Source organism: Colletes gigas, unplaced genomic scaffold (genome assembly GCF_013123115.1).
Source record: "Colletes gigas isolate AHSC1104 unplaced genomic scaffold, ASM1312311v1 Colletes_gigas_Sc00004, whole genome shotgun sequence".
Classification (NCBI taxonomy): domain Eukaryota; kingdom Metazoa; phylum Arthropoda; class Insecta; order Hymenoptera; family Colletidae; genus Colletes; species Colletes gigas.
The window spans coordinates 3,265,387-3,291,630 of NW_025106633.1; the positions used below are offsets into that span (position 1 = coordinate 3,265,387).

General features: G+C 46.8%; 2 protein-coding genes across 2 annotated transcripts in view; one reads left to right on the forward strand and one right to left on the reverse strand.

The window, feature by feature from the left end:
* The window catches only part of LOC122405117 (dynein axonemal heavy chain 2), a 50,670-nt gene extending 33,819 nt beyond the window's left edge, over nt 1–16,851 (forward strand). Inside the window, exons 38-67 of the mRNA XM_043409629.1 lie at nt 152–337; nt 466–685; nt 1,008–1,174; nt 1,361–1,581; nt 1,657–1,766; nt 1,820–1,935; nt 1,993–2,093; nt 2,729–2,907; nt 3,001–3,300; nt 3,829–4,116; nt 5,221–5,411; nt 6,615–6,790; nt 7,268–7,419; nt 8,593–8,757; nt 8,829–8,995; nt 9,353–9,524; nt 10,579–10,791; nt 11,020–11,235; nt 11,526–11,676; nt 11,790–11,939; nt 12,119–12,251; nt 12,443–12,787; nt 12,858–13,130; nt 13,312–13,656; nt 14,166–14,300; nt 14,374–14,650; nt 14,853–15,260; nt 15,323–15,841; nt 16,287–16,437; nt 16,565–16,851. Coding sequence (XP_043265564.1) covers nt 152–337; nt 466–685; nt 1,008–1,174; nt 1,361–1,581; nt 1,657–1,766; nt 1,820–1,935; nt 1,993–2,093; nt 2,729–2,907; nt 3,001–3,300; nt 3,829–4,116; nt 5,221–5,411; nt 6,615–6,790; nt 7,268–7,419; nt 8,593–8,757; nt 8,829–8,995; nt 9,353–9,524; nt 10,579–10,791; nt 11,020–11,235; nt 11,526–11,676; nt 11,790–11,939; nt 12,119–12,251; nt 12,443–12,787; nt 12,858–13,130; nt 13,312–13,656; nt 14,166–14,300; nt 14,374–14,650; nt 14,853–15,260; nt 15,323–15,841; nt 16,287–16,437; nt 16,565–16,719 — 6,382 coding nt within the window. The 3' untranslated portion in view covers nt 16,720–16,851. The remainder of the gene's footprint in view (nt 1–151; nt 338–465; nt 686–1,007; nt 1,175–1,360; nt 1,582–1,656; nt 1,767–1,819; nt 1,936–1,992; nt 2,094–2,728; nt 2,908–3,000; nt 3,301–3,828; nt 4,117–5,220; nt 5,412–6,614; nt 6,791–7,267; nt 7,420–8,592; nt 8,758–8,828; nt 8,996–9,352; nt 9,525–10,578; nt 10,792–11,019; nt 11,236–11,525; nt 11,677–11,789; nt 11,940–12,118; nt 12,252–12,442; nt 12,788–12,857; nt 13,131–13,311; nt 13,657–14,165; nt 14,301–14,373; nt 14,651–14,852; nt 15,261–15,322; nt 15,842–16,286; nt 16,438–16,564) is intronic.
* On the reverse strand, nt 16,739–25,621 carry LOC122405538. Its single transcript, XM_043410390.1, has 4 exons — nt 25,479–25,621; nt 20,995–21,994; nt 18,893–19,991; nt 16,739–18,769 (listed from the first exon to the last, which is right to left on the reverse strand). Exons 1-4 carry the CDS (start codon nt 25,619–25,621, stop codon nt 16,860–16,862), a joined length of 4,152 nt encoding a protein of 1,383 aa, XP_043266325.1. The 3' UTR covers nt 16,739–16,859.
* Between the last annotated feature and the right edge of the window lie 623 nt (nt 25,622–26,244).

Below are 26,244 nucleotides of genomic sequence, written 5' to 3' on the forward strand. Positions count from 1 at the left end.
ATATATAAGGCTTGATGACGAGTGTAGCTTCATGATTATGAGACTTATGGCGAATCAGGGGTTAATTGTACCGTCGAATCGAAGTTCCAAACCGAAAATTGCTGAAATAGTTACGTATTAGGGATGGTAATTGCTTTTGCTCGTTTTCCAGCATGATATGGTCGCTGTGTGGGTCGGTGAACGAGGAGGGTCGTTTCAGGGTGGACAATTATATGCGAGAAATCGAGAGCTCTTACCCGTTGCGCGACACCGTGTACGAGTACTTCGTGGATCCCCGTATTCGCTCGTTCGTCTCGTGGGAGGAGAGGCTGTCCCAGTCGTGGAAAATTCAGCCAGGGTACGTTGGAAAATTTAAATCCACGAGAACGTAACGAGTAATTATTTTCATTTTTACTCGCGACTTTTTTTTCCTTCGATACGTCGATGGAACAAAGACATTTTAATAGTGAATTTAATACTTCGTAGGACACCGTTCTACAAAATAATAGTGCCGACCGTGGACACCGTTCGATACAAGTTCATCATCGGTTCTCTGTTGAGAAACGAATTCCCTGTGCTGCTCGTGGGCCCCGTGGGCACCGGGAAAACGTCGATGTTCCATTCGGTGCTGGGCTCCCTGGACGAGGCTAAGTACAGTGTTCTGTCGCTGAACATGTCCGCGCAGACGACCTCGAAAAACGTGCAGGTGAATTGAAAATATTCTAACAAGATCGATCGGTCGCGACACGTGGAAAATCTAGGTCGCATCAGAGTTTCTTTGGAAGACTGACGAGATGCACGGTCGTTCTTTTTTTGTTATTTTCCGAATTTAAAACACGCGAGCTTCGTTGCAGCACAAATGGGTAAATTTTTAAAAATATTTATGCAAATTTCTCGGTTGAGAGTCACCGATCGGAGTGAAAACTGCCCGGTCTTTAGTGGTCAGGGGTAAAAAATTCGGTTATCAAGCGAGGGAATACTGCAGGCGAATTAAAGCCAAATTTCTCTCGGCCACCTGTACGTTTTAGGACACAATTGAAAGCAGACTCGAGAAACGGACGAAAGGGATCTACATTCCCGTGGGTAGTAAAACCATGATCGCCTTTATGGACGACTTTAATATGCCCATGAAGGAGACGTACGGATCCCAGCCACCGTTGGAACTAATTAGACAGATGATAGGATACGGATTCTGGTATTATTCTCTATTAATTGTTGGAAAATTCCCGTGCACCTATTTAACAAGGTCCATAACATTCGTTTGTACAATCGAGTTTCTATAATTTGCAAAGAAATCCTCCATATTCTGTCAACGATTGAATATTTTAATCTGTAATTCCTCCGAAGAGACGATTGGTAACTAAACGAACGTTTCGCGAAGGTACGATCGTCAGAAGCAGATAAAGAAATACATACAAAGAGTGCACCTAATGGCGGCGATGGGTCCACCGGGGGGTGGTCGAAACGTAATCACGGACAGACTTCTCACCAAATTCAACGTCATCAACATGACGTTCCCCGTTGAGAAGCAGATCGTGAGAATATACGGGACGATGTTGAACCAACACTTGGCCGAATTTCACGCGGAAGTCAAAGGATTATGTGAGCGAGGATACAAATTTTCAGTGAAAAAATTTCCAACCAAAAAGCTAATAAAACGCGATGACTTTTGAACAGCTAATGAAGTGACACTGTCCACCATTAGTCTCTACAATCACGTGATCGGCACGATGCTACCGACTCCGACGAAGATACACTATTTGTTCAATTTACGAGACATATCTAAGGTAATGAATGTGTCACTTATCTTGTGCAGATCGTTGACACTTTTATTTGGCAGGTCTTCCAAGGTCTGCTGCGTAGCCACGTAGATTACCAGTACTCCAGCCCCACGTTCCTTCGTCTATGGGTGCACGAGACGTTTCGCGTCTTCTGCGACCGACTGATCGACGAGAAGTGAGCACTCGGAAACCTCTGATAGAGAAACAAAAACGATGTAAATATTTCCCGCAGGGACAGACAGTGGTTTATTGACGAGCTCGGCGAACAGCTTGGGAAACACTTCGAGCTGACCTTCCACAACATTTGCCCCGAGAAGAGGTGCCCCGTATTCGGTAAACTATGCCTAACGGATAAACAAAAAATCTCGATTCATTCGCAATAAACGTCACAGGGTCAACAAAGATACAAACCCAGATTCGAGCTAAACTCTACGTTCAATCTACACCTCGAAGTAGATTTAATATTTACGTTAGATTTAATATAACGTTATACTATGTCCTACGTGCACCTAATGTAGTCTAGGTCGTAGACATAGTTTAGGCATCGACCTATATTCAAGATAAATTCAGTATGTAGACTTAGTAGACTTAGTTCAAACTTCAATTTAGATTCAAACTAGACGACCAACGTCATGTTTGTAACTACACTTCGATATGTCCAAACTAGACTAAACTTAATTTAGACTCAATATAAACCTAAGTAGAACCTGCTTTAGGTATTCAAGCTGATGGTCCAATTTAGATAAAAAACGTTGATCTAGTTTGGGAATAGAACTTAACCAATATCAAAATTAGACCTAATATTTGATGTAGATCCAATTTATGTACCAATCTGGAATCAAGCTAGACTTGGTTTACATCCAGTTTAGATCTAATATGGACCTGAATACATGCATACCCAATTTAGATGGCAACTGAGATCTGACGTGGATCTCTTGCACAACCGCCTCAAAATATCATATTTACAGGTAGTTTCATGAACGCGTGGGACATCTACGAAGACCTAACCGACATTGCTGCAGTCAGGACCTACATAGAGGCACAAATGGACGAGTACAACGCCTCCACAGGTGTTGTTCGGCTTGATCTCATCCTTTTTCGGGACGCGATCGAGCACATATGTCGCATCGTTCGCGTGATATCCCAGGTTAGCGATCCGTGCTCTACAAGCTGCTATTGACAAACTGTTCCCCACATTCGGTATCCCGTTTCCTCGCGTTTATTCATATCGTTTGGACAGCCCCGCGGCAACATGCTTCTGATAGGAGTCGGCGGTAGCGGGAGGCAATCGTTGTCGCGAATCGCCAGTTACATGTGCGAGTTGACCACCTTCCAAATCGCGGTCACGAAGCAGTACCGATTGCCAGAGTTCCGGGAGGACCTTAAGATCCTGTACAAGAAGACCGGCGTGGAGAACAAACCGACCACGTTCCTCTTCAACGACACCCAGGTGGTCGAGGAGCAGTTTTTGGAGGTCGTTAACAATATACTCAGCACGGGAGAAGTGGCCAATTTGTATAAGAGCGACGAGATGGAGGAAGTGAGTCGTAAGAATCGTCGCGGGCAAACTGGTGGATACTCTTGAATGAAAAACGAATACTCCTTTAACATTGAATCTACCTACACCTAGTAATTCTAATTTTTGGACGTGAATAATCCAACGAATTCCTAACGCTAACGTTTGCTTCCAATCTAAAGAAGAGCTTGGCTCGTTGCTCGAATCACCGGAAAAAATCTTATATTTCCGGTACTATTTAGCAGAGCCGCGGCTCGCGGTATCCAAGCGGAAATCTCCGGGCGCGCGTATCGCTCGCGTAAAGACAACGCTTCGCCGTCCAATCATGGGAAGGAAATTTTCAACTACCGGGGGTTTTCTCTCGTGATTCGACTTTTCCCGTAACACGGCCGTTCCTAGGCTCCCCATCCATTTTCTCCATACTCGCATCTAATCCACTCGCATATATTGGATCGCGCCGCGGAAGTATTTTCCGATACGCGGGGCCCGGCACGGTCGAAGCCTGGAACCGGTTACGGCCGTTTGTACGTCTCACCTCCGAAACCCCGGCAGATTAGAAAGCAGTTGATGAAGGAGGCGACGCGGTCTGGACGCGTACCAACAACAGAGTCGATCTATTCGCTGTTGATCGAGAGGGCGCGCGCCAATATGCATCTGATCCTGTGCATGAGCCCGATCGGGGACGCCTTCAGGAACAGATTACGCCAGTACCCGGCCCTGATCAACTGCACGACCATCGATTGGTTCCTGGAATGGCCGAGGGAAGCACTCCTCGAAGTTGGCAACAAGTTCCTCATGAATCTCAATCTGACGCTCACTATCACCGGCGAAAATAAAGTGGTTGGTCTTCGGCACGCCTTCTACCCCTTTCCGCGCAATCGATTCCGGTTCGATTCGATTCCCAGGATCGGCGGAACGCTCGCCCGCGGTCCCGGGTCGGACGGAGACAGAGAGACAGATAGGGAAGCCCGTCCTCTCCATTCCGTGGAATCCGATTATTTTCCTCTCCACGGGTCGCCTAGCGCGGATGATACGACCGTCTAGCGCATTTCCTTCCGGAAACGCAATCGTTCGAGTGTTCCCCGCGACCAGCCGCTTAATATTTTTGAATTTGTCTTCCCCGTGCCTGGGAGACTTGGCCAGAGACCCGAAGAAGAATCGCTACGGCGCTCACTTCCTTCGAGACTCTGTCTCTTGGCCCCGTTCTAACCCACCCAGTGATTCTTTACGACGCTATTCCGACCCGGGCAGCGCAAATTTTCGACTCTCCTCGCGCAGCAACTTTTACACGAGATATCGGATCAATCTCGAATTTTATTCGCCCGAAATTTTCACGAGATATCCTTTCGATTACCGAGCGAGTCGAGCTCGCCGATTGCAACACTTTTGGCACACCACCACGTATTATTATTAACAACTCCTCTGTTACCAGAGTAAATCGTATAGCAAAATTCGCGATGTATCTTCGTACCTGTATTAATCTGCACGGAAAATTTCAGTTTGATATAATCGATACTTTTTCTAAAATAAAAATGTTGAATATAATAGTCCATCATAAGACTGCCAATTTGTATCTCCTTTACAAATTAATTTTAAAGAAAATAATGGACCTACCGATTTCAAATTTTCCACATATATTTGTGCTTGAATTAAGTGTACGTATATATTTTTTCATGCACCAATAGCTACTTAATCTCGAGTTGTTACACAAATATCTTCACCTCTACAAATCTTAACATCGTATTATTAGTTCCCTTTTCGAATATTGAGATATTTGGATGTTATTTATTTATAAAGTCGGCAAACCTCGACCCTGCCTCGAATTCCACGATATCAGGAATATTTAGACCCGTTTCAACGACAGTATGCTAAATTGATTTTCGCGCGGTTGAAAAGTAAATTTTGTGCTCTTTTTTCCAATTTGATGGTGAAAATCGTTCGCAGGAGCCCCGACAATCGGCGACAGCCGCCCCCCTGCCGCCCCTTCAGGACCGAATGCGGGACGGAATAGCGGGGACGTTTTCTCTGATTCACGAGACGGTGTCACAGTTTTCGCGCAGAATGGCCGCTGAGATGAAGCGGTACAATTACGTGACGCCAGTGAATTTCCTTGAACTGGTTGCCGGCTATAAAACGTGAGTCCATACGTTAGAATTACCATCGAGACTCTTTGCGCCGTAAGGATCGGGAATTTTTCAAAAGAGCAAGAGTCAGTAACCCTAAATCAAAGCTTATGCATTACGTATTTGTCCATAATGGTACTTTCACAGTGAAGTAATTCCGCGATATGATCTTTCGGTTATTCATCGCTTCAGAAATGGCTACTACCCTGCGCTTACGCTATTCTCGAACCATACATCGTGCATTCAGAGCTGCGAATACATTAAAAATAAACAATGCTAAGTGAAAAATGAAATTCTTCCATTGGACATTGGATTGAATTTTTCTAAGGAATATGTGCCCCTAAATTCGATTTTATTTAAACGTGTCGTGGTGGCCGAAAATAAATCATATCAAATAATATCTCGTACGATGCAAAAGGGTTGACGAACCGCGGCGCAAAATCAAACCAATACTGTTTTACGATATAATTATAGCGCGAGACAAATACGCTGTACGTTGACCTTTTGCCACGTTTGAAACGCGAGTATGCTGCTTTATTTGCCAATTCCAATTATTTACTTTCAAGTTTCCCACGCGAATGCCCTCGAGTTCTCCGCGCCGTTTGGTCTTTCGCCGCATGTAACGGGTGTACCGGCTAGCTTTATCGCCTGAAATATTTCCTCCGCTCCCGGAACTTCCAGGAAGCGTACACAGCCAAAGTTTGGTGCTTGAAAAACTCGCAGGCAATTGAACTCGACCGATAAAAAAGATGACAGTCCGTTTAACACGTTGATTGCCACGTCGTTCGTTCCTAACCGGTCGTTTTAGTTAGTCGTTTAAGGGTAAATTCACCGAACGAAATTAATAATATACTAGAAAAATAATAGACTAGATTTATTGAAAATAAAATTGTTCGCTGATCACTGATTCCGGATTCGACACATTTATTTTCACGTTAAACTATTTTATACAGCTAAGTGGTAAAATTAAAAAAATGTGAAACCACTTGCATTAATTTAATAATATTTTCTTATCAAAAGCAATTTTAATTAAAGAAATAATTTCATTCTATAATAGGGATGTCCACCAATTTTTTTCTCTGTAAAGAGCGTTTTAAAATAGGACAGAGCAATGAAATAAAATGAACCAGAACAAAGTTTGATGGAACACGCTGTATAATGAGGCAAAGAACACGTCGATTCGAGGAGCCGTCACGGACGTCGCTTTGATTTCAGGATGCTGGCGGAGAAAAGGCAGGATCTGGCGGACCAGGCGAACAAACTTCGCAGTGGACTTTCCAAGATCGACGACACCCGGGTTAAAGTCAACGAAATGGCCGCGGAGCTCGAAGTCACGCAGGAGCAGGTCCATAAATCTACCAGGGAATGCGAAGAGTTCCTTGTAACGATAGGTCCGTGACACCCCCCGACGCTGATGTATTATCATTAGTTGCAATTAGATCGATCCGCTCAAGTTTCCGCGAACTGGACCCCGGTCCCATAATCATACCGCGTGTCGCGAATTTTACGATCGTCGGGAATTACAGCCACGGACGTCTGAGATAGAGCTGCTCCGGAGATGCTTCCGGTGGCAAAAGTTTGCCGATCGATCGACTCGAGACGGGGAAAAACCACGCAGAGAAACTATTTTGACAGAAATAATATTTCCTAAATTGTACGTGAGAGGACTGACTAGCAAAATATCACAAAAATTGCAAAGATCGTTCGTTATCCGAGCTAATATAAAAACAGTTTCCATACATTTTATTCGGGGTTCATTCGATTTAAAAAAATAAGATATTTTGACTCGTTTGCGTGAAATTCTCTATTGTTTTTTTGTAAATGGGATATTTCTGAGGGGGTAAAAAGTAACGGGAGACGTTTCACAGTGAATCAGAGTCGCGACGCCGACGAGACGCAGAAAACTGTGGCGGCGAGGTCGCTACGGATCGCGGAGGAACAAAAGGAGTGCAAGAAACTCGAGGAGCTAGCTCGCGCTGACCTCGCAACTGTCGAACCAGCTCTGAACGAGGCCATGAAGGTACCTTACCCGACATTAATTCTCATCGTTCCATTGGTAATACCGTTCCAGTTCGTTTGGTTTTAATGATTAAGCACCGGGACCACTTTGCCGGGTTCCTAGAGCCAGACGATCCGTTCGGAATCGTACGTAAAATAGTGGGAACTCGTTTCTGACTCGCGTAAAACTTCTTTAAGTTCGAGCGGCGTTCCTTTTACGTTTAAATTTTATGCAGGGCGTCGGCGGGGAAACTTCCCCGGTCAAACTTTGACAGCCCGTTCCGCGTGCTACGGCAGGGGGGGGGGGGGTACAAGAAGAAAACGTTGTATAAATTTGCTTCCGTTATTTCGTTAAAAAGTTGTAATAAAAACCTGATACCGACGTTGAATTCGTCGGGAACGACGAATTTCCCAGCGATTTTATCGCGTCTCGGCAAATACAATATCTCCTCGAACCAGTTCCGCTTTCAACTTTCTTTTTTCCCTTTAAACTTCCACGGACAGGGAAACTTGGGAAGTGTAATAACTGGTCGAAGAATTATGTCCCAATCAGCGTGAATCGTTCCGAGTGAAGAGTGAGACCGGGAAAAAATAAATAAGCTGAATATTAATGGCGTAATTGTTTTGACGAAGTACTTCTGAAAGAGCAATTCCCTTGGTTAGAAACGTTTCTCTACACACAATACTATATACATGCATTTTTCTCGAAACTATCTTGTCTGAATTGACTTCCATGATATCCCAAGATCAACTTGACCGATTTTGTTCGAATTTGGCTATTTCTTTTTTAGCCTGTTGAAGTTAAGAACAAGAAAAAAATCGATATTTCAACTCCAAAATGCTGCCATTTTGTTCTGCCCTTTTTTTAGTATCAACTATAGAAATAGACAAACAGAACGGCAGGAATCATGGGAGCCATTAGAACACTTTACAAGACTCTCTACTACCATTAATTTTGACTATTTCTCGTTGTAAAAATTTGTGAATACTACTGAAAGAGCAATAAATATATACACGAAACGCCGATGCAAGAACTTGCACAGTTTCTTTATAAAAAAATGGCCAACGTCCTATTCGTGTCACTATCACCTGTACTGTAGCTTATGGGGGATCCCTGATCCTACAAAAGGATAGATTATATTCGAATAACAGAACCTTCAAATAAAAGAAATTTCACGATGTGGATTGTTCCCAGGCCCTGGACGCGCTGAGCAAGAAGGACATATCCGAGATAAGATCCTTCACGCGACCTCCGCCGAAAGTGGAGATGGTAATGGAGGCGGTGATGATCCTGAAGACCTCGGAGCCGAGCTGGGCGGAGTCGAAGCGTCAACTCGCCGACGTGAACTTTCTCAACTCGGTACCAAGCGTATTCCGGCTTCGTTCTTCGCGCGAACCGACGGACTTTGTAACCGTTACGCTCGATTTCAGCTACGGGACTTTGACAAAGACCACATATCCGATAGAACGCTGAGAGCCATCTCCAGGTACACGTCCAATCCCGAATTCGAGGCGGAAAAAGTCGGCCAGGTATCGATCGCCGCCAAGTCGCTCTGCATATGGGTCATAGCCATGGAGAAATACGGGAAACTTTTCAGGTAAACCCCTAGCCACGATAAATGAGCCCACAGCCTCGATGCGTACTCACAATATGGATAACCGAGCCCTTCGTTCGGCTCGAAAAACCTGGAAAGAACAAATTACGATTTTAGAGACGTCGAGTTCTTGATAAATTATAGACTCGAATAGTATTATACTTTGGTACTCAGAGTCAAGATCGGGTCGCTGGAATACCCTGCCTCGATGGCAGATCGTCGAGAGGGCTGGTGAATTCTACGTGCTTTCAATATACTTTAAAGCCATCGAGATCGTTGAGTAGTTAGTAACGCGCTTAATTACCGAAAGCAATTCGTATTCGAGGAATCGGGAACTCTTAACGCTACGTCGATTCGTAGGATCGTTGCCCCGAAGAGGGAAAAGCTGAACGCGGCGCTGGCCTCGCTCAAGCAGAAGGAAGACGCGCTGGCGGAGGCGATGCAACAGTTACAAAAATTGCACGAGAAGCTGGCGAAACTGCAGGAGATGTACGACGCGAAGATGATGGAGAAAGAGGATCTGATTAAACTGGTAACCGACGCGACGGGCCACTGCCTCGCTTCTTGCGATCGAATTTTTAACAGATAAACAAAGATTCTAGTTCGAACAGTAATAATACTAAATTCCCAATCTATATGATGTCGTTGCAAGTATCCCTAACGCGGATTCGCGCAAGAAGCGAGGCTGAACGTTCGAGGAGCGAAACGTTGGACTGTTGGCGGAGGATCGCGAACAGAACCGTCGGCCAACGGTGCACAATTCTATTTACACAAACTCGCGTTTCAACTGCCGCGGAAAGTTTCGTTTGCGCGCTGTTTATAGACGAAATATCGCCGCTGTGAAATCGCGAGCTGCCCGGTATTTACACGGGCCGCCATGCAACGCGAATTTTCGGACTTCTTTTGGTCCAATGGACGCGAAAACGTCAGCCACCCGTTTCTAGCGCTATTTGCGTTATGCGACCGATCCCCCCCGTGCTTTCCCGACAATTCTGTTTGATTTACCGTTCACGCGGACGAAGAATCGCGCGCCGGGACCTGCTGTTTTGATCGTCGATCAAATTATTGCGTCGTGTTCGCTTCTGATCGGTGTTTTGAAACTATGCTCTTCGAAACAGTGTCCATGATACCACAAAATTAAGGTTTGGTTTGGATTAAAGCTAGTCTTATGTGTAGCTTCAATTGGAGAACTTCTTTGTGCATTTCTGCACATTTTATTATTATTATTCATTAATTATAAGAGTCTTACACGTCTTCTTGTACCGAATAAACAAGATGGCCGCCATCATGGACCTGTTTCAAAAACATTAATATTTGAGAGAGCTTAGTATCGCCTATTTAAACTTCTTTTACTTAAAAAAAATGTTAGAATATTATTCGAACACGTATAAATAAATCTTGCGAATTTGACTGGAAAAGATGTCACAGGTTCGTTGTAAAAAATTCTAAATTCGCTGGATTACCCTTCTAAAGGTTAAACGGAGATCGTGCTCGATTAAATTCCGACTCGTACCCCCAAAAACACGCGTGCTCGATTAAATTTCGACCATTCCGTCTCCGATTCTGCTAACGGTCCGTGTTTTCAGGCGGAGCTACTGAAGCTGAAACTGGACCGCGCCGCGATGCTGGTCGACGGTCTTTCCGGCGAACGAATTCGATGGGAGAACACGGTCGCATCGCTGGCCACGTTCTTCGACTGGCTGCCAGGCGATTGCCTAATATCCACCGCCTTTGTCTCCTATTTGGGTCCATTTGTGTCCAATTACAGAGAGGAGCTGATAACCATCTGGATGAATGAGGTGAACCGATCCTATCGGTCCTCTAATAATCGTAATTCGCAAATATCGTTCCCCCTCCCCCTCCCCATAATTCGATTGGCGAATTTATCCATAATTTATCTATCAACGATCAATGAGAGGTGTTCTTCCCTCTGAAAATCGAGCAAACGTTCCTGGGGACGCCGAGTTCCGCGAGTATCGGGTTAACCTCGTTTTCTAATTTCTGACGCGCTCGAAATAAAATCCCAGGTGGCGGAGAAAGAAATTCCGACGTCGCCGAACCTGAACGTGAAGGAATTCCTGGTCGATCCGGCGGTGATCAGGGATTGGAACATCCAGGGCTTGCCGTCCGACGACTTCAGCACCGAGAACGGAATCATCGTGACGAGGGGGGCCAGATGGCCGCTGGTGATCGATCCGCAGTGTCAAGCAGTCAAGTGGATCAAGAATATGGAGGCCAAGAACGTACGTATCACCGACCGGAAGGGTATAAGAAACGAAACGAGATCTGGTAACAGCAACCGGGAAATTGGGGAGTCTAAAGCTCGTATTCGTGGCGAACAGAAAAGTTTTACATTCGAGATTCAACTTTTTTTGTCAGTCGAATTCATCCTCTTGTCTTGCAAATCTACGATAAAAGAGTAAAAGTTTTTATCATTTTAATGGTGTACAAAGTAAACGAATAAAAAATTAATTTCAAAATATGGTGTGTGGTAGTCATGACCTGTAATCTTGTTTAACAATCGCAATTCCAGTCGTTGAGAGTGATCGATTTCGGGCAAGCAGACTTCATGAGGGTCCTGGAGCACGCCCTGCAGTTCGGTAAACCGGTGCTGCTGGAGAACATCGGCGAGGTGGTCGATCCCGCGTTGAACCCCATCCTCGAGAAGGCGTTCGTGAAACTGGGTATATCGGAATTGTCGAGAAATTGAACGGTGTTTCGTAGTCGGGGGGGCGAGCAATTTGCCGGGGCATTAAATGAGTATTAAATCGTGACGCTGGGGTCCCCGCACGTTCAGGTAACCAGGTGATGATCAAGTTCAACGAAAAGATGATCACTTACAACAATGCGTTCCGGTTGTTCATCACGACGAAACTACCGAACCCCCATTACGCCCCGGAGATATCCACTAAAACGACGTTATGCAACTTCGCCATTAAGGAACAGGGTAACTAATTGTCTTGTGCTACGCGTCGGGTGGCGAGGGACGGTGGACGACGGTCCCGGTGAATCGAACGGCGGCAAAAGAGGGAGGAGGGGGCGAAATAGATTGAGAAATAGAGAAAGAGGGTCGAACGGGGAGGACGGAGGGAAGGGTGACTGCGACGCTTATTATCCTGTGCGCAGGACTGGAGGACCAACTCTTGGGAATCGTGGTCAGAAAAGAGAAGCCACAGCTCGAAGAGCAGAAGGACCATCTGGTACTCACGATCTCCACCAATAAACGAACTCTCAAGGAATTGGAGGACAAAATTCTCTAGTAAGACCCTTTGTGCCCCTTGGTATATTTACGTCGGTAATACGAGAAACAACCCCCCCCCCCCTAAATATCTCCGTTCGTTATCGTCGATGCTTCTCTATCTTCGTATCCTGGTACTTTAATATCCAAATAGATCACTGCTTCGCATTTCAGCGCGTATAGGTAATAGCAATAGGGTATGTTTGTCTCAGTCTGCTGAACACGGCCGGTGAGAGCCTACTGGACGACCTGGACTTGCTGAGCGCCCTGCAATCGTCGAAGGCTACGTCCACCTCGATCGAGGAGTCCTTGGTGGTGTCTGTGGAAACGGAGAAGAAGATAGATCTCGCCAGGGAGGAGTACAGGCCGTGCGCCCAACGCGCCGCGATCCTCTTCTTCGTCCTGAACGACATGAGCCTCATCGATCCGATGTACCAGTTTTCCCTGGACGCGTACATCACCTTGTTTATGCTGTCGATCGAGAAGAGCCCGAAAAGTTTGAAACTCTCCGAGAGGATCGAGAGCCTGAACGAGTACCACACTTACGCCCTGTACAAGTACAAATCGCCGACTCTGATTTCTCTTTTTGAAGGATGGTGCATTTCTTAAGCGAAACGTGTCTCGTAGAAACACTTGTCGGGGTCTGTTCGAGCACCACAAGCTATTGTTCTCCTTCAACATGTGCATCAAGATATTGGACGTGCAGGGTAAAGTCATGCCCGGCGAGTACGCTTTCTTGCTACGCGGCGGAATCGTTCTCGATCGCGAGAGCCAACCGGACAAGCCGGTGGCCTGGCTGCCGGACGAAACTTGGGACAATATCACGGAACTGGACAAATTGCCCGGATTCCACGGATTCATATCCTCGTTCGAGCAATTCCCGCGGGATTGGCATAATTGGTGCGAGATTAGTATCTTGGAATAGTCCCTCCAGCGACTTGTTTACCAACAGTACCGCTAAACTGTAACGTCGATACTTGCATCGGGTGTCGCGACAGCGAAATACTTGCGTAGATCGATGCGTTGGCATTTTCGTTCTTCGTTTAGATTATTCGATAGTAAATTGATGTACGATCGTTAGGTATATTCACACGGAGCCAGAAACTGTACCGCTGGTGGCCGAATGGGACGCGAACTGCAACGTGTTCCAAAAAATGCTGGTAATACGCAGCTGCCGTCCGGACAGAATTTCCTTCTGCATCACGCACTTCATCGTGCTGAATCTCGGTCAAAAATTCGTGGAGCCCCCGGTACTCGACCTGAAAGCCGTCCTCGACGATTCCGTCGCGCAGACCCCACTCATATTTGTTCTCTCGCCTGGCGTGGATCCTACGAGCACTTTGACGCAATTAGTCAACAGCCAGGAAATGACAAATCATTTTATGACTCTCTCCCTCGGCCAAGGACAATCGCCCATCGCGACCAGGTTGGTCGCGATTTAACACCGAACCTACCACGAATTTATAACGTACAATGTTATTTTAGCGTCATTTAACTTCACGACTTTTCTTACAGCAGACGTACAATGAATTTCTCAAACCTCACTTCTACTCTTATTCTATTCTATTATAGTTTTTTGTAAAAAACCAGACAAAATTCTGGGCATTTCATCCTCCATCCAATGACTCTATCAACTACTATAATTTATGCTGCCTTCTATGTTTATTTTACAATTTATTTTGACAATATATACCCAAAGAAGTTTCAGTAATTCCTATTGATTATTGTGCCCCTCTGTATGTCGAGTGAGATTATTATAAATTTAAGCTACCTTGCATTCCAGATCTGTGTGTTTGAGATTAGTTTATAAAGTCTAGTATTTTTGTTCTTTGTATTCCAATGAAAACTATTGCCTGCTTAATTTTGTGGACACGTTAGGTAAAAAGCAAGCTACGAGGCTTTAACGATAGTTACAAAATAGTATATATTTTCCAGAATGATAGAAGTCGGTGCCAAGGAGGGAGCGTGGGTGTTCCTCGCGAATTGCCACTTGTCGCTGAGCTGGATGCCGAAGCTGGATAAAATCGTGGAGACGTTAGGTTCCAGCCGCACTATACACCCCCAATTCAGGTAGCGCGATATCTGTTCGAATGCAAACGCCCCCAGGTCAGGTCGATAATGAAAGGGTTCCGGGTAATTACAGATTGTGGCTTAGCTCGAGCCCGACTCCCGAATTCCCTATATCGATCCTTCAGGCGGGGATAAAGATGACCACGGAACCGCCGAAAGGTCTGAAAGCAAACATGAAGCGTCTTTACGGTTTAATAACCGAGAGCCAATTCGAGCTGTGCCAAGCGAAGGACAAGTACAAGAAGCTTCTGTTCGCTCTGGTATTCTTCCACTCCATTCTCCTGGAACGTAAAAAGTTCCAGCAATTGGGTTGGAACGTCATCTACAGCTTCAACGACTCCGACTTCGTGGTAATTTTTCCGGGAACTATAGTGATTGGGAGGAACGAAAGGGCTGACATTCCAAAATCTATAGTTTCAATCTAAACTATCTCGACGTAAACTTTTCCCTGTTACCGAATCCTACGTTTTCGGTGAAGCCGTATTTCTTTTTGCATTTAACTTTGCTCGCTAAATCGAATGAAAAATCTCTCGATTTCATACGCGACGACAGGTGTCCGAGAACCTGCTGCAGGTCTACCTAGACGAATATCCGATCACCCCGTGGGAATCCTTGAAATATCTGATAGCAGGTGTTTGCTACGGCGGTCACGTGACCGACGACTGGGACCGCCGGTTGCTGATGACGTACGTCCAACAATATTTCAACGAAGAGGCCCTGACCGTTCCCCATTATCGTTTATCATCGTTGCCTACCTATTACATACCGCGTGACGGCTCCTTGGAGTCCTATCGCGATTTCATCGCCGTGTTGCCTCACATCGACAAACCGGAAGCGTTTGGCCAACACCCAAACGCGGACATCACTTGTCTGATCATGGAGACGAGGAACATGTTCGAAACCCTGATGGGCCTTCAGGTTCAGACGGTCACCAGCGAGGAGGCCAGCAAAGAGGACAAGGTACTACCGGTTCGCGATGCTCGTCGACTTAAGAACGTACAAACTGTCCCCGCGTTTCGAAGGTTACCAAGTTGACGGCTGACATACTGTCGAGGATCCCCGGCAACATCGATTACGAGACGACGCAAGTGCTGATTGGCCCGAAGAAGTCGCCGTTGGACGTGGTGTTGCTCCAGGAAATCCAACGTTACAACGTGCTGCTGCAAAAAACACGCGACAGCTTGGTGGAACTGCAGCAAGCCATTAAGGGCTTGATCCTGATGTCGCCGGACTTGGAGGAGATCTTTACGTGCGTCTACGAAGGACGCGTCCCGTCGGTCTGGCTGACCGCATACCCGTCCCTGAAGCTGCTCGGGGCTTGGACCAGGGATTTGGTCAGCCGGGTGGAACACTTCAATGAATGGGCCGAAACTACTCATCCGCCGTTGCTGTTCTGGCTGGCCGCGTATACATTCCCCACCGGTTTCCTCACCGCAGTATTGCAGACGTCAGCGAGGCTCTGGAACGTCTCTATCGATTCTCTGTCTTGGGAGTTCACCGTTCTTACCTTCGACGAATCGACCATCATCGAACAGCCCGCGGTAACTTTGAACTTGACACGGTAGATTTAAGTTCAGCTAAGATTGCCACATATTAAACAATTACTAATTTAAATTGACGGAGGGCTACAATAATCCACTCGAGGGTTAAAATCGTTGGAACGAGATTGGCTTAGGCCCGTTTCCTCCGTGAACAGGTTACTCTAGACTACGATATCAACTTCCAAGGCTCGGCTGCCAAACTCGAAACCGCGGATGAAGGTTGATAAAACTCTCAGGTTTCGTTTCCACGCTTTAATGTCAATACGAATCGAGCCTGACGCGTTCGGCGGTTCGACAAACAACCGGGATCGATCCAATTACCCGTCGTTCACCCTTTAATGAGCGCGGAAAAATAGGGGGGGATAAAGAATTCAGCATCGCGATATCGCTAGGAAATAGCGTCTAGCTCGCGACCTTCCTAACCCGTGTGTACATTCCATTACAGGACGGCGTGTACATACGCTCCGTCTTTCTGGAAGGCGCTGGCTGGGACAAGAAGAACAGCGTCCTCGTCGAGCCAGCCCCCATGCAACTTGTTTGCGACATGCCGGTGATTCACTTCCGACCCACGGAGCAACTCAAAAAGAGAACAAAAGGTAACAGGGGAAAAATGAGGCTACACGCGTGTAGGGGAAGGGGGAGGGGGTACGCAACGCGGGAGGGACAGAGGAAAAAATTGCCAACCGACACGTCAAAGGGGCGCATTTTAATTCGCTCGCGCAGGACTCTACAACAGCCCCTGCTATTATTATCCGCAAAGGAGCGGGGATCAAGGACGGCCCTCTTTCGTTGTGGCGGTGGACCTGAACGCCGGCCCGGAAGGATCTGAGTTTTGGGTGAAAAGGGGCACCGCTCTGCTGCTGAGTCTGGCGACTTAGACTAATTGCGTCGTCCGTTACCCCGAGTTTGGTAACGCGACGGCTTTTCGCTTGCTTCCGTTCTCCCGTGTTCTCAGCGTTAAGTTTGTAAAAGTTATTACGATATGTACAATAGTTACGGTAAAAAAAAATGCTTCGTTCTAACATCTAGATGGTATTTGGAATTTTGATAGAGACGCGTGTAACAAGCTCGCGAGGCACGGAACTAACAACCAATCTGGCACGGCCGCCTCGGAGGAAGAAGACGCTGGATCCGCCGCTTTGATCATCGACGCTTGCCGCTTCTGATCTTTGATGCCTTTCAGGCTGTCCGCGACCGTCTCGTTGATCTCGGAAGAGTATCGTACCCACTCGTCGAGCGGTATGCCAGGAGGCGGTTCCAAGCCAGACAGTCTGTCCTTAGTCTGGAACAGGACCTCCATCGCGTTCCCGTTCTTAAGATTATCCGCCAATTCCATCACCGTGGCGTTCAGTCGCGTCTGGAAGCCGATCCAGTCGTTCTTAGTATTATTCTTGCTATTGCTCTCCGCGATCTGATCCCTCAGCGACGCGATTTCGTTCCTCAGCTCGGCGAACGACCGGTTAAACAGCCCGTGAATCTCGTCGAAGTCCGTCTTCTCCGTGGCGTTCGTGGCGCTCAACAGGCTCATCAGGATGTCGTTGATTTGTTTTTTGAAAGACACCCACTCGTCCGGGGGGATGACAGGGTTGGGCTTCAAAAACTTGGTGTAATCGAATTTGGCGGGTTCTTTCTTGAACGCAGCCTGGAGACTCGGTGAATTTTGGTTCGGTGTCGCCCATTCGGCCTTCGTGTCGGCGATGTCGTTCTTCAGTTTCGCGAAATCGTTCGCGACGGAGTCCCTGAACGCGGCCCAGGCTACAGGATCTATGGTCGTTGGCTTTTTGCTTCGAACGTCCTCGATCACTCGCGTCAGGGAATCGTTGATCTGGCCGCGAAACTCCAGCCAGTCTTTGGTCAAGTTGGAGAGCTCGGCGTTGTTCTCGGGAACGGCGGACAACGTGGCAAGCTCCAACGGCGACGAGGTGTTCCTGAACGCTGAGAACGTCTTCGTGATTTCGTCTCTGTAAGTCGCCCACGCTGGATCGCCCGGCGGAGGCATTTTGTCCTTTATTTCCTTCACTGCCTTGGCAAGGTCAGGATCAGACCCTCCAGTTGCCAGTTCCGTTGGAACGGTGGGCTTCTGGCTGTCTATTTTATCTCGAAGAGCAGCGTATCTATCCTTTATGTCTTTACCGAACGTTGCCCAAGCTGGATCGCCTGGCGGCGGCATGTTCTTCCCTATGTCTATGATGGTGTCGTCCAAGGATGTCGTGATGTTGTCTTTGAAATTCTTCCAGTCGAAGGTTGCTGGAATTATTGAGTCCTTGGCGCTCAGCAACAATTTCGGAGCAGCTTCTGCCTTCATAGATTTGATCTGACTCTTCAGATCGGCGAATTGATCGATAACATTCTGCTTGAAAGCGATCCACTTCGCAGTTGCGGCTGGACCATCACCCATGGTCCCTATGGAGTCGTTCAGAGTCTTCACCAGGTCGCTCTTAAAACTGATCCAGTCCTGGTACATGTTCGCTGGACCCGCTGATCGCAATACGAAGCTATCATTGTGCTTGGATGACGTCTCCTTTGGCACAGGACTTTCAGCGGGTTTTGGCGGGTGCATGTCGGACAGTTGGTTCCTGAGATCGGAGAATGAGCTATTTATGTAATTCTTAAACGCTAGCCAGTCGGTGTCCATCGTGGCCGACGATCTTGTGTTGTTTATGTACGTCACGACGTCTCGAATCGTGCTGTTTATGGTGTTCTTAAACTCGGTCCAGTTGACTGGCGCGAACGTAGCTTTCAGTAGAGGACTGGACGGTTTGGTCTCCCTCCAGGGTTCTAATGACAACGCTGGTATATCCTCGCAGGTCATCATGGGATTGTTGGGGCCTATGGTGCGCATCACTTGGACCTGCGTTTGCGTGACCCCATCGGAACAGTCGCAGATCAACCTCGCCAGTGACGTTTTACGTAATTCTCGCAGCTGATCTATAATGGAGGAAAAGCGTTAATGCGTTATTTATGTGGGCATAATAATTCTAAAAGCACTGTGGAAAATCTACACACTGTGGACACTCTCTACTACAACTTTTGGTATGAAATTCTTCCTACCTTCGGTGAACGAGTGAGGCCGACCAGGTATCTCGTACCAGAAACGGTCCCCCTTTTGCAAACGTACAAACTGATCGGTGATCAGGCAACTGAAGGTGGGCCCAACTATACCGTCAGCCTTGGGTAGCTCTGCCAGCGCGCCGGTGTACAAATCAATGTCATGAACGGACTCGTACAGCGTCGATACGTCTCGAAGGGTCTGCGGGTCCAGGTGTCCCTCCAGGTCGACGAAAGTCTCGGGCCTCCCCAGTCCGCAATGTTCCCGCCATCTTGTGTACCCGGGCAGCCCGTGGTCCCGTCCTCGCTGAATGTTCAACGACACCAGGTCCAATCCGCAGGGGACCGTGGCGTTCGCCATCGGGTCCTCGAACAGGTGATTGGTCAACTGCGAAGTGACGTGCGTGGACGTCATTTGGATGACGTTCTCCGTGGCCGAGGTCACGGAGCTCTTCACGCCGCCTTCGGAATACAGACTGTACGGATTGAACAGCATTCTATGGAGCTCCACGTAAGAGGAGCTGCCCTGCAGCTGGTCCGTCACCTTCATCAGTCCAGGCAACAGAGTGTGAGCAAAACGGAAAGCAGCTGCCGCGAAGCTGTTGGCTATTGTCGGATCCACGTTCGGTTCGTCCGGATTCTCCGTCCACTGTCTGTACCCGGACACCAGGGGCCTCATCTCGCGCTGGCTGGTCTCCTGCTCGCCCAGTACGATCGGTATGAATTCCTGATAGGTGATGTGCTGCAGCTGAGCGACGACTATGCGACGAGACTCCTCGTAGAGCGTCTCGTCGTCCCAAGCTGGATTGATCTTAGCCAACCGCTCGACGATCCTATTGTGCTGACGCGCCCAGAGGAGGTGCATCGTCGTCAAGTGCAAGTTCTCGTTCGCCCTGGCGTCCCCGGCGGCGAAGCAGTACCGGCCTCTCAGCCTTTCGCTCTCCCGGTTGCAGCCGTCGTTCGGGTTTGTGCTTCGCGGTAATAGCGTTCGATTGTCCGGGGTCCTTTGCATTCTCAAACGACCGCCCGCCAACTCGCGCAGGTCGCGTGCCGTCGTTACGTCCGATCCGTAAATCGCCGAGCCGTCGATAAACGCTGTCACCTGGAAGAGTTGAGATCATCAACCGTTGCTAAAATTAAATCGTCGTCTTTTGGATAGCGACAATTACATAGTCTTTTAACCTATGCCACTATGATCTGAAGGTTACGAGAGTTATATCTGCATTCCCTAGCTGCTCAATAACGAGGAGTATAGACCCAGAGTTGGGCACAGGTATTAAGCATGTCTACTAGAAGTTGGCAAGTGAGACAGCAGAGGAGAATACTTGACTTTCACTATTGTGACGCTACTACTGCTTGTGCAAAAAGAATGGAAGTGTCGGTCGAGCGCTTGCGAGAGAGACAAGAGCATAGCCCTCTGGTGGTGACTGCGGAAGGTGTCGTACAAACGCTAAACCAGAGTGGAGGGATCTAGCCACCAATCAGACCCGCACACCTTTCACCAGCCAACTTCTCGCGAACGCGCAATAATTCGATGGACGATTAATGCAAAATCGTAAAAAGAGGAGAAACGTATTTTTCAGCGTTCTACCGTTTTACGCGTTCCGATTTCCAACGGTTAAATTACCCGTTCGATTCTCTGTTCCCATTGTGCGATCGCCGTTAGCGCGATAACGAATGCGTCGTTATCATCGAAACGCTTCCCCGTCGTCGCGACGATAATGAGCTTAATTAATCGGTTGCGCTGCACGGATCGCGCGTTACGTGCATGGCATTTTAAATCATCGCGATAGCAGTTTCATCCGGCGCGTCGGAGCCTCGTTTAATGCGATTGTTCGGCGCGGGCTCGATTATAGGAAAAATCGCGCGTAATGGCAATCGAGGTTTCCAAGTGTCAACCGTGTCTTTGTCGGAGACTTTGAAAGAGTCTGTGGGGGGTCCTGTCGATGGGAGATGGAAAAGGAAAGGAGAGGGGAGCGTTTGGTCCCTCTAAGACACCCTAGCAGACCCTGCCTTCTAGAAGAATTTTTCTGTATACTGATGGAAGATCGATCGAGCGCCTGCGAGAGAAACAGTCCCTCTGGTGGCGAGTACGAGACAATTACCTGATTCAACTGCTGTCTGGGCCCGAGCTTGCACTGAGGCGCAGCAGCGGATCTGACGAACTCCATGCAGGTCCTACCGGCGACGTCGAAGACGGGGTCACCGGCGGCCACGGGGACCGGAAAGCACTCGGGATGGCCGACGGAGGGTGGGCAGCAGGAGATGGAACTACCGTTGATGCCCTGGCTGATCGCAGTGGCGGTGATGTCGTGGTCCAGAAATTGCCCGAACACGGCCAGCATCACGGTGAAATGGGGATTGCTGCTCGGCGACGGCTTGTGGACCTTCAAACTGACTTCCCTGGCGGAGGGTAGCTCCGCCCCCGACAGTGCCTTGCGTGGTGTTTCGACGCCATCTGCGTAACTGGGCGGCAGGACCCTTCTGAACGGCGTCATCGTTGCTCCCCACTGCATGGGCCTGTTGCAGCTCCCGTCGAAGCTTCTGTACTTGCTCTGGGCGCAGTTCTGAGTAATCAGCTGCTTGCACGCGCCGAGCGGCACCCAGCCACCGTCGAAGAAGCTCCCAACGGCCGATGGAGCCGCCAGGATGGTCCTAGAGTTCTCGATCCGCTTGGTCGCGGCCAGCTCCGCCACCGCCGCCAGTGCAAGCGTCCTGACGCTCAGACAGGTGCTCACCGCGTAACGATGCCTCGACGCTGGCGACGGGGAGGGCAATGGGGACGCCAATGCGGTCTCGTCAGCGAACAGACGGTCGTTCATCGCCTGGCGACCGGCTTCCAACCCCTCTTTGTACTCGTCCTCGCTGAGCGTTGGCACGGGGGAGCTCTTGTCCGTGACGAGGATCGAATTGGAGCTGGGCAGGATCGCCGTGTTGCTGAACAACGTGTACGATCCGGATCCTGGAGCGAAACCTAGCCGTAGGGGACTGGTCAGGTTCGGGGACACCTGGAGCGCTGGCTCTGTGAAATTTGGCGCCGTGTCTATGATATCGTGGGTGACCGAGTAGCTAACTGCGACTACGAGGGCCATGGTGAAGAGCGCTCTGGAACAGACGGTGTAGGATAGGGTTAGACGGTTGTGAATCAGCTACGTTTATACACTCAGGCAGTGGCGTTGCTATCCTTCGCTTCAAATGCGACCAGAAACTAGCAGAAAAGTAATTGTTGAAATGCGTGGTCACCTTTGCAACAAACAACTTTCGTTTGAAATACTTTCTTGCACAGTGTATAGTTTGTAAGAGTTAAATCACTCGCTCTGTATAAACATGGATCACCGAATGTAAATTTAAGGAATCTACGAGCTTCGAAATTGTAGCGACTCGTAAATAACTGAATTAAATTTTACGTATTGATTGAAATATATTAATTTCAGGTATTAGTAGCAATTGTTACAGTAAGATAAAAAATTGGAGCAATCGAGGAACACTAAAAAATTGGCACACTTGAGGCTAGCAATTCGATCACCTTCTTTTCACGTTACCAAGAAAGTAATTAATTTTTATTCCCCTATATTAATTAAAAAGAATTGGGGAATAAAATTAAATATAATTTGAATGAAAATCGAATATTTAGTATGTGCGTAATAAAAGTTTCAAGTCGATCGAGTAATCAGCTCATGAATCTATAAGATAATTGATATTAAATGAAACTCTAAATCTGAGTTATAGAGAAATAGGTGACCAAGATTTAAAGAAAACTAAGTTTCAATTGAAATAAATTTAGAGTGACCTCAAGAAGGATTCAATTGCAGGAAGATAGATTTATTAGCAAATTTCTTAAGAGTATCACGAACGTTTAGATTTATAGAATCTCTCTGTAACCGGTGGAACTGTCGTAACGTTGAGCAACCATACTGTCGCCGTACAATTACGCATGTAATCAAGGTCGACGTCACGTAATCAGCCTACGCGCAAAACATCGCATTCTGCACGGCTTTATGCGCCACGTAAACGAATTACACGATGTTTTACCCCTGCAAATACAATAACGACACACTGTTGTTCTTAATACCCATCAAACGGCGGCAGAGAAAACCCTGAAACGAACGGAACGTTTAAACTGCCTGCTCTGGTTGCACGATACAGGATGTTCCAGGCAACTGGGTCGTCTTACAACGATTGTAAAAAAACATGAAATGTGATTAGAAATAATACAAATAATAGTTTCCATTATTTATTGAAAATAAAAACTTATTTTAGATTTTACGCAGTTGCTTCGATTTCCATTTTAATTATCGCATAGCTGAAGATGGCTTGATCGACCAGTTAGGCGCATTATTCGATAACGGTAAATCTGTACGCGAATATCCTATACTTTTACAGCGTGCGGGTCCGCTTCGGACAACGACCAACCATAACCGCAGGACAGAAACCGCGACGGAACTCGTTATTGCACCGATACGCGTTGCCCTAAACACGATACCTTCGATCGATCCGAAAGACCGTTTCTTTAACTCGGAAATAACTCACCTTTGCGTCATCGAGTAGCTTGAAAATAGAAATCAATATAGGTATCGAGGAAGCACATCTCTTCAAGAAGATTTACAAAGGATGATAAGATGATATGACCTTTCGATACTCTTTAAGCCTGTTTGAAATGCAAATGAAAGCAAAAGGACAGTTTATTTAAGGGCATTAAACACGGAGGACTCCCTTAATAAAAACTTCTTTTAACACATTTTTAAAAAATTTCTTAAGACGTGTTACCCCCTTTTCTAACGTACGACACATATTCACTTGTTAAATGTTATAAACGTTTGGATGCTCGAGCGGGACTGTCGGACAAGCTGTTTGTTGATAAAAAATAAAATATCTGGCGAGGGTGTACGTAAACTGAACGTAAGTCGCGCGACCGGAGGAAGTCACGCGCGCGTGATAACGGCGGTGAGAACGTCCGCGGTGCGATATCAAACCGGAAGCTAGCGAAATGCTCTGAAACGAAGGCGATAGGAGTTGAAACTCACGTCGCGACGGTGTACGCGAGGCATCGTACCCGTAACCTCTGCCTCCTCTGATGGGAATAAAAAGGATGCCCTTCGTGGACGTAATACGCCCTGGTGGGCTTGTCGCTGGTCAACGACGTCGTCTCCGTGGAAGACATTCTTCTTCCTAGCGCGCGTTCGTGCCGCGACCGGACTGAAACGATCGACGAGCTGGCCGGTGCTCGAGGTGAGCGATGAATTTACGTAAGTATCCGCTTACGGTGGGGAATGGATACACGACGATTTTTCCAGCTACGCACGATGGAAATCTTCTAGCATTATACAGGGTATACCCTGGACAAACGATCGAACACTGACAGAACAATAGAATAGAACAGAAACAATATCGAAAATGGCTAAGAAATTACAGATTTCGCAATATTTTTCTCGATTTCCCGAGAATTTTCAAGATCACTTAGAGTCAATCCTCCTGAATTCATGGATGATACGTGGTGCAAACTTAGATTTAAATTAGCTTCCTCCGTAAGAAAATTTTGGAAATGAAGGAACCAATTTTTAGTTTATTTTATCAGTGACCAGAATATTCAAATGGAAGATTGATTAGAAGTGACTATTTTTATCACAATTTTTAAACGAACGTTAAACTGCTTTGCTCTTAATTTAGTATAACATTTTTGTTTTTTTTCTTTTTATTCGGAGAACAGACTATCACGGTTTGATTATTCAACTCGAGACACCCTGTATGTGAAACCAGAACGTCTTCTATTATAGGATACGTGTTCGCGAAGACGTTCCACGCAAGGATTCTCGAATACCTGTGGTAAAAAGAAGGGATCGATTCTTTTTATCAAGCTTTGATCTAACCTTTCTGTAAAAATTAAGTTATTTTGTCTTTTCTTACTGGTATAAAGATACTCGGCTCTGGAAATTGAAGATTCGTAAGTCCCGGATTTTTCTTGTCTCTAAAATAGTCGCTACTTTCGATGACAGTGTGTCAATAGTTACTTTTCACCCCGATCGCTCAAATTTTCATCGAGAAGAAAATATGAGAATCAATATTGTTTACGATCTTCGTCGAATGATTCTATCAGCATTATTTATGGATGTTGTTTGTTTTAAAAGACTCCTTTCTCTTGCATCGTGCCTGGAACGCAGTACACCTCGTGTAATTATATAAACGCGCTTAATTCCAGACAGAAATTTTTAATGCACTCGAGGTGAGCTGTCGACACACGGGTGTTAAACGGATTAGAGCATCTTGGAAAAAAGTAGTCGCAGTAAACATTATTTAATCGCCAACTTTAACACGTTAATGTGCAATATCAGACAATAGATCTTTTAAAGCAAATTTATATCCACCGCTCGGGGGTAGATCTTGAAACACACCCCTATATAAATTGAAATTCTAATGATTCAACAATTATCGACGAAATAATAGAACTTTTTACCAACGAACGTGCAATTAAATTTCACGAGAATTTTTAGCAAAATGGAGGACTTCAATTTGAATAATTGAATTACTTCGCTGTGGGCCCTTTCTCCGGGAAGCTTTTCAATTATCCCCCGAAGAAAATCAGTGAACTCACATTAATGTGCCACAGATGCAGCACTGAAATTGCCTGATCCTCGACTTTCTGGTCCTCATGAGGCCCGCGAATTCCACGTAATCCGGCGTGTCCATGGGCCTCGTGAGCGAGGTCCTCTCCGTGACGCGCCTGCCTCCGTACATGATACGCGTTCGAACGACGAAACCTCACTGAACTGCAAAAGAAAACGGGAGCAAACGATCGCCAAACTATATCGACGGTCGGCGAACAACTTGACTAGATTGTCCCCAACGCCGGAGACATCGACGCTGGCCCAGACGCGGGGCCAGTCTCGAGCTGAATGTCGAGTTTCTCTGTATTCGATTAATCGAACGCTTCGACGATTCATTGGGCGAATATAATTCAAATACCATTCGAATACTGAATAAATTAATTTCTACAACTCGAAATTTGCTTCTCTCTTAGATTCGTATTGGTATCGTCTCGTCTACGTTTTCAGTGGTATTATTTGTCTTTTATTATGCCTTTTTAAATATTCAAATTTTATTCTTAACGTTCGAATATTAAATTGTTCGAGTAGTTCCAAGGTTCACAATGGCGGGAACCGAGCCGAATCGAAACTTCCGGTCCCGTGCGTGCTCAACACCAGTAGCCACCCTTTGTGTCGGTGGTTACAAAAGACAAACGAATTACAAAAAGAAGTTGCCTGTTTTATACAACGTAGTATTATGTTTTTATTACGCAGAGGCACAGGACGCGTCGACAGATTATTGCATTTATTGTTTACGATGAACTCAACATTTCC

Coding starts and splice junctions, on each gene's coding strand:
- LOC122405538 (XM_043410390.1), bottom strand. CDS start 25,621: ATGTACGGAGGCAGGCGCGTCACGGAGAGGACCTCGCTCACGAGGCCC. Junction 21,995..25,478: donor TGCATCTGTGGCACATTAAT/GTGAGTTCACTG, acceptor CGTCTGTTCCAG/AGCGCTCTTCACCATGGCCC. Junction 18,770..18,892: donor GCCTCACTCGTTCACCGAAG/GTAGGAAGAATT, acceptor CCTCCATTATAG/ATCAGCTGCGAGAATTACGT.